At 48.8% G+C, this 7,612-nt stretch overlaps 2 protein-coding genes across 2 annotated transcripts; one reads left to right on the top strand and one right to left on the bottom strand.

Annotated features, from left to right (window-relative positions):
• The first annotated feature begins 2,001 nt into the window (after window positions 1-2,001).
• On the top strand, window positions 2,002-4,304 carry LOC119286111 (caffeoylshikimate esterase-like). The gene is made up of 3 exons (XM_037565458.1): window positions 2,002-2,303; window positions 2,399-3,212; window positions 3,309-4,304. Exons 2-3 carry the CDS (start codon window positions 2,858-2,860, stop codon window positions 4,094-4,096), a joined length of 1,143 nt encoding a protein of 380 aa, XP_037421355.1. The 5' UTR covers window positions 2,002-2,303; window positions 2,399-2,857; the 3' UTR covers window positions 4,097-4,304.
• Window positions 4,305-4,454: 150 nt separating this feature from the next.
• LOC119286112 (THO complex subunit 4A-like) lies at window positions 4,455-6,404 on the bottom strand. The gene is made up of 5 exons (XM_037565459.1): window positions 6,079-6,404; window positions 5,851-5,976; window positions 5,414-5,482; window positions 5,133-5,323; window positions 4,455-4,886 (listed from the first exon to the last, which is right to left on the bottom strand). Exons 1-5 carry the CDS (start codon window positions 6,265-6,267, stop codon window positions 4,679-4,681), a joined length of 783 nt encoding a protein of 260 aa, XP_037421356.1. The 5' UTR covers window positions 6,268-6,404; the 3' UTR covers window positions 4,455-4,678.
• Between the last annotated feature and the right edge of the window lie 1,208 nt (window positions 6,405-7,612).

Raw genomic sequence — 7,612 nt, 5'->3', positions numbered from 1 at the left:
ATCAGGTCGGGTTGCCCAGTGGCTATAAATAGTCCACCCCCTACAACCATAAACAGTAGGCTGCTTAGATTTCAGTGCACGGCTTTTGTCGTTGAGAGCAACCCACCTCGAAGCCTTTAAGAGAAAATTCCTAGTGAAGAGAAAAGCCCTAACCACCCAGAGCCAGAGTAAATTGGGCATCACTTAAGTCTCTTGTCTGAGTGATCTGAAGACTTATTACACTTGAGGACTGTGCATCCTCCAGACGGTTAGGCGTCACGTTCTGAGCATCCAAGAGAAATTGTGGATTGCCGGTGAACGAAGTCTGTGAAGGTTTGGGAGTCTACCTTGAAGACTTACCAGAGTGATTGGGCGAGGTCAGTGTGACCTTAGCTCAAGGATAATACGATGAGGACTGGGTGTCCTGAGCTGCGTGTTCAGGACTGGGTGTTCGGGACTGTGTGTCCTTTGGTTTAAATACCTAGCCGCTCCAACCAGACGTACAGTTGTCACAGCAACTGGAACTGGTCCAACAAATCATTGTCTTCAACGCATCACTGGTTTCATCTTCACTTCCTTTTAACTTATTGTTATTCATTGCGAAGCCATTGCATGCTTGCTCTATCTTTTGTCCTCACAACGTAACTGTATGATTTGATTGGCTTCATAACTTCTTCCTACCTGATCCTTATTACACTGCAGCTATTTGTCATTGTGCTTTCACTCTATTGAATACTTGACCATGGCTTGCCTAGTGTAATCTAACTTCCGCTGCATAGTGATAGGCATATCTCTACTGTTTGTCTTCATAACTTCCACGTTTTGAAGACTTTCATAAAAATCGCCTATTCACCCCCCCTCTAGTCGATATAACGCACTTTCAGTTTGGGACACATACATTTATATCTGGTAAATCATGTGTGATGAACTTTCCAATCCAACGTTATTGGGTGCTCTAATCGTGCGTGACAAGAGGTCCGAGCGTAGACGTTTCTACCCTTCAAATCATGTGAGATGTATGACAGACCTCACACGTGTATTGTTCTGGTTCATTGTTTGCAATAGCTCAACGATCAACCCATCGCACATATTTAGGGCCAGTTCTTTTGGACGGCTTAAAAAATAAGCCGCTCCAAAAATTTGTTGAGACTTCTAAATTAATTATTTCATAACTAGTTTAGAAGCCCCAATAAATAAGAAAGACGGCTTATGGGAAAAGCTGAGGAGGAGGCGGCTTATTTTTTAAGTTGCCAAAAGAACTGGCCCTTAATACCAAGCCTATCGACCAATTGTGCATAGTTGTGCCTTAACGTGTGCGATGCACCCCCACCCACCTCCCCTTATCACACACCATGGCAAGGCGACGGTTCACAACTATGTGTGCGGTGACCTAATCTACAGTAGTGATTTAAGACAACCATGTGTGACGTATCCTAACTTTTAGCCTGACACTTCACACACGGCCACTGTTGCGATTAGAACATCACACACATTTCAGCCCTAACTGTGTGCAGTGGGGAGGGTGTGAATAGGTTGGTTTCGTAACAGCGATTACGAGACATGTCATCAAAGTCGTTGATGTACTTTGTGTTATAATCTACTACATGGGCGGTACACACCTTGATAGAACAGTATAAGATGGTGGTAGAATAGTCGATTCGGTTCGAGGCGATAAATTAATTAGGGCACGAAAAAGGTCGAGAGTGCGTGCGAATTATCAAGTTAGGTACGTGAGGCCATAGAGAAAGTGGATGCACGCTTTCTATTTGTCGAGATGAGACACGGGAAGCATATGTAAAACGAGATGGAATATGTTCGACACACACTCTTGCAATATCTCTGGCATTAAAGAAGGATATCAAATGGAATCCCACCAAAGGAGGAGCTGCACGTACGCAGTTAACTTGCTCCGTCCATTGAAAGCAAAAGGTGGCTAGCTAGCGATTCCGATCGAGAAGGAATTTCAGGAGATGCTTGCTGGGTGTGCTACCTCACCAAGGCTATAAGTTTAACATTAGCACATGGACAGGATGAACTAGCTAGCTACACCGTCGACCAGTCGAGCTACTACCCAAGCGCCATGGGAGGTGGAAACAAGCAGTGCGGCAACGACACCAACAGCAGAGGCCTTGGGGGCTACTACCCAAGCGCCTACTCGTCTCCGCCCATCGCGTACCCTGCATACCCCCCTCCACAAGCCGGGCATGGATGCCCTCCTGCCTATTACCCTCCACAGCCACAGGGATATGGGCATGGCTATCCATCAGCAGGAGCATACGGGTGTCCACCCTCCAGCTATCCCCACCATCAAGGTGGCTATCACGGTTCGTATCTATCCATCGATCACCACCTACCTAACGTATACCTTGCTAGGCTACTCGATCCATGGATCTATCATGAATGGATATCGATCGTGCAGGTCACGGAGGATCTTTGCTTGTTGCCGGCGGTGCGGCGGCGGCGGCGGCCTATGGCGCGCATCACTTGAGCCATGGCCATCACGGCCACGGCGGATAGTACCACCGTCCTGCGGGTTACCATCATCACTACGGCGGCAAGTTCAAGAAGCATGGACGCTACGGCTATGGGTATGGCGGCAAGTTCAAGCATGGCAAGCGCATGCGTCTCTTTGGAGGGAAGCATGGCCTCTTTGGTGGAAAACACAAGTGGAAGTAGTTTCCTTATGGTTCTTCGAAGTGGATATGTCGAGAGGAGTGAACCGATATAATCTTGGGAATAAATCCGTCTATGTAATAATCAACTCCATGATCGATCCATAAATATAAGTTCTGCGCGCGTACGTATGTATGTGAATATCGGTTGCGATTTGCGACGTCGGTGATTAAATCTGTTGCATTTGCTTGGTCCGCACGTACGAATGACGAAAGAAACGCGCGCAGTCCACACCTTGTACGATCGATCTGTAACTACGTACCAGTTTAAACATGCAACCGCGCATCACCTATATATACGTACGTACTCCCATCCCATGCATCTCCTCTCTTGCTTTCGGACAAATTCGATCTTCATAATTAAGTTTGTCTTCTTTCTGCACGACGAGTCGAAGAGATCGATGATGACCAAGCTCAGCAGCAGCGGCAGCAACAACGTTGATGACGGCTACGAGTACGAAGAAGAATACATCAAGAACGCGCGTGGGATGAAGCTCTTCACCTGCCGGTGGCTCCCCGCCAACGCCAGACCAATCAAGGCCCTCGTCTTCATGTGCCACGGTACGTACGCTAATCGATCGCTACCTTCATCAATGGAGCTGATTAATCTAGCTAGCTAGCACCATTACAACATCATTGATCGATCGACATATGCAGGTTACGCGGTGGAGTGCAGCGTGACGATGCGCGGCACCGGGGTGCGGCTGGCGCAGGCCGGCTACGCCGTCTACGGCATGGACTACGAGGGCCACGGCAAGTCGGACGGCCTCAGGGGCTACGTCCCCTCCTTCGACGTCCTCCTCGGCGACTGCGACGCCTACTTCACCGCCGCCGTCGCCGCCAACCAATCTCCTCAGCTGCCTCGGTTCCTGCTGGGCGAGTCCATGGGCGGCGCGGTGGCGCTGCTGCTCCACCGGGCGCGGCCGTCCTACTGGGCGGGGGCCGTGCTGGTGGCGCCCATGTGCAAGATCACGGAGGAGATGAAGCCGCACCCGGCGGTGATCAAGGTGCTGGAGGCCGTCACCAGGTTCATCCCGACGTGGAAGGTGGTGCCCACCAGGAACGTCATCGGCGCCGCCTACCGGACGCAGGCCAAGCGCGACGAGATCCGCCGCAACCCCTACTGCTACAAGGGGCGGCCGCGGCTCAAGACGGCGCACGAGCTCCTCCGGGCCAGCCTCCGCGTCGAGAGCGAGGTGCTCACGCAGGTGACGCTGCCCTTCCTGGTCGTGCACGGGGGAGGCGACAGGGTCACGGACCCCTCCGTCAGCCAGCTCCTCTGCCGGGAGGCGCCCAGCACGGACAAGACGCTCAAGCTCTACCCGGGCATGTGGCACGCCCTCACCTCCGGCGAGCTGCCGGAGAACATCGACAAGGTCTTCTTCGACATCATCGCATGGCTCGATCACAGGTCCGGTCCGCCCGCGCCCGAGAGGGACGACTGACGCCTCGTGCGCAGCAACCATCATCCATAGGAACTTCTTTTCTTTTCTTTTTGATTGATTCATGATGACAGTGATCCATGAACATTAATTATCAATTATTGTACACTCCAGTTATACATACTACTCCATATATTTAGGGCTACTACTCTCTACATGTGCGTACGTGGAATGAGTTGATTTTTATTACTGTAACTCTAATTTCTCCACAGCCTCCCCACTTCTCTGGTGGAGATCACCAAAGGCCGCAGCCTCCCCTAATAATTCAATAACAAATCAATCAACTGTCGAAGCAACATGCCACAAATCAGCTAACAACAAGAAGCAACAAGACATAAACCAGCCAAACAGAACCTGAATGTGATTAAGCTTCAGAAATTTTCATCTCAAATAGCCCAATTCCCTCCCTCCTGCTATATTGCAAATGAAGGAATGGCACCTCACATGTTCCCCTCCATTTTCATCACCCAATGCTACCTTCTACCATGCCAGTTTAGCATAAAGATCGTTATCCAATTAATATAGGTCAGGACCATATATCACTACAGAAAAACAAGAACACACGCAATGCAATGCCAGATCCATTTAGCTGATTTGCATTGCAGCCGAGTGGTACTTGTCCAAGTCGGCGTCGAGATCTGCAGCAGAAAGTTCCAGGATGCGACCCCCTCCCTTCCCTCGCTCACGGTCCGTACGCCCTCGGCCACGACCACCGAACCCACCTCCGCTGCGACCACTGAAGCCACCTCCACCACGAGACCATCCTCGACCGCTAACACCCATTCCAGGTCCACTGCAAAATTTATTACTGATTTGTCACTTGCTCAAAATCTTCAGAGTAATACACAGTTGAAATTCTTGATTTAGACGGCAATGAAGTTTTAACATAGTGCTAACTACCTATGGCTGCTTCAAAAGGGAGTCAATTCAGCTCCCATCTATGTTGGCAAATTTTGCATTCTCTTATTTCTATGATGTTGAGGTCCTACTGTACAATATAAATAGTTTCTGCATAGCACGTGGGGTAGATGCTACAAACCTTTTGGAAGGAAAACTGAAGTTTCCAGGAGATGGAGCCAAAGCGAAAATAGCAGGTATGGGTGCAGGTGCCTCAATGTTTGTCCCAATGACTTCAATTTTCATAGGTTTGCCATCAAGATGCACGTTGTTATACTTCTTAAGAGCAGCTACGGCAGATGATCTTGCCGAAAATACAACCTCTGCAGTTCCCTGGAAAAATGGAGATCCAGTAATGGAGATGAATCATGAGTTCATGACCATTCAAACAAAATACAAGGTGAAGAAAGTGCATGTGCAAACCTTTGATCTTCCACTCTTGTCATAGTTAATGGAGTACCGCTGGATTTCACCCATCTCAGAAAACAGTTCCTGAGCAAAGTAAACAGGACATTGTAGAGAAACTTTAGGAGAAGGAGACGATAAACAGAGAGAAGTTAGCGATTGCTCTGAAGGCCTAAAGATAAATAACTCTCAGCTAACAGCTACAGTAAAGGAAGGTGAAAGAAAGCAAATTTCTATACATAAGCTAGAACCAGTGCATGATTGTGTCAGTGAAGAATGCAAGCCATTACAAAAAAGGAACTGCGGATGACGGAATTGCCTACGAACTCGTTGAAATCTCTTGAGTTGAATGTATGGGGAGTTTGTTAGGGACAGCAAATCAAGGAAAAGTGCAGTTTTTAGGGATTATTAACTATAGCAGAGAAGACTGCAATTAGGATAGGAGCGTTAGCGACCTTGATATCCTCGTTGGAGACGTTGTAGTCGAGGTTGGAGATGTAGAGCTTGGTGGGCGAGTCCAAGGCAGACGGCGCCGTCACCATGGCCATCGGCTGGGCAACATATCCGAAAGCCGGCGGCACCTGTGCTCCCCACGACCATGAGAGAGGAAAGAAGATTTGAGTGAGCTGTTGCTGGAGGCTACTTAATCACGAGGAAGAAGGGGGGGAGGAGGAGGAATGGACCTGTTGCGGGAGGCTGAGTTGGTGGTAGGGCGCGGCGACGGCGCGGGTGGCGGCGCGGCTGCGGAAGCGGCGGCGTGGGTGCGCGGATCCTCCCGAGGCGGCGGACGCTGGGTTGTGGCGGCCACGGCGGTGATGGTGCTTGTTCTTGGTGATGATGTCGTCGAGCGACATGTCGAGGGTGTCAGCCATGCCACGAACCCTCAGGATTCGCACGGCGGCGGCGGAGGAACAGAAGAGGAGGCGCGGTTGGGTACTTGGGCTGTTGGGGTTGGGTGTGTGGAGACGACAGCTGGAGGGAGAGAGAGAGAGAGAGAGAAGTGAAGTTTGTGCCGGGCTGGGTTGGGCCGATTGTTCAATCTGGCTATTGTGTAGTAAGTACATGCGTATATTGGATCCACTCAAGTACGGCATGTATAGTTTAGGAGGTTGTCTCAAAAAAAAAAGTATTAGTTTAGGAGGAAGGTTATATTCCTTTAGGACGGTATGGAGCAAGGAGGAAGGTTATAATTGAAGATATTTTGGAAATCCCGATATCCACCAATGGTTTCATCAACACATTTATATAGGATGTTTAGATTGTAGACAAGCCCTCCAATACAACCGTCATTGTCGCTCCAGTTAGACCAAATCATTTTTTCTTTGCGGGGAGTAAGACCAAATCATTGGCTTCACCCTCTGAAAATTTGTGTAAGATCTATGTTGATGCGACACTTACGAGGAGTGGTTCAATTGGAGTTGTCGCGGAGATCATCTTGGGTCTTATCTGGTGCATTTGCAATTATTTTTGATCCAACAACGCTTGAAGCACTAGCAGTTGCGAAGGTTCTAGACCTGGTGGATGATCTATACGAGAGGCGGATCCATGTGGCATTAGATTGCAAGGTTGTTATTAATGATATCAACCAAGGAAGCGCAACAATCTATTGTGCTATTATCAGATTAATCAATGAGCAGTCCGGGTTTTTTTAATAGTTGCATTTCCAGTCATGAGTTTACGAGCTCAATGTCGAGGCTCACAATTTAGCGAAGTATGCTCTCTCTTTAAGGGCTAGTCGCCATGTTTGGTTAGGCCAACACGTTGATCTTACTTTCATTCTTGTAAAAGTTATGACGAGTTAATAAAAAGCTTCGTGAGATTGTCTCAAAAAAATGCATCGTTAATTCGCTATAGTATTATGTTATGTGTGTATTGCGTGTATGCTACCCTAGGAGAATAGGGTTTAATGTACTTTTCTGACTCCCATCGGCATCGAGGTTACTCTATCTTTGAGCCGACAACCAACCCCCTTCTTGATAGCGCTTTGCCTGCCTAATCCTCTCACGATGGCGGGGTCCTTCATGGGATCTGAAGGAGAGGTGAAGGAAAAGGCAAGGGCATGGCTAGAATCAATCTGGAAGAAGATACGAAGAGGATGAAGTTGAAGGACGCTGCTACATGACGTGTTTGTCGGCGAGGAGGAGATCATTGACCTCTCTGAAGTGGCGAGATGGTTGACCGTAGCAAAGGTGAATACACACAAGTTCTTCAATCCAG

The sequence above is a fragment of the Triticum dicoccoides genome, chromosome 4A, assembly GCF_002162155.2.
Source record: "Triticum dicoccoides isolate Atlit2015 ecotype Zavitan chromosome 4A, WEW_v2.0, whole genome shotgun sequence".
NCBI lineage: Eukaryota > Viridiplantae > Streptophyta > Magnoliopsida > Poales > Poaceae > Triticum > Triticum dicoccoides.
The sequence above is the reverse complement of the archived record's forward strand: the minus strand, read 5'-3'. Positions and strand labels throughout refer to the sequence as shown.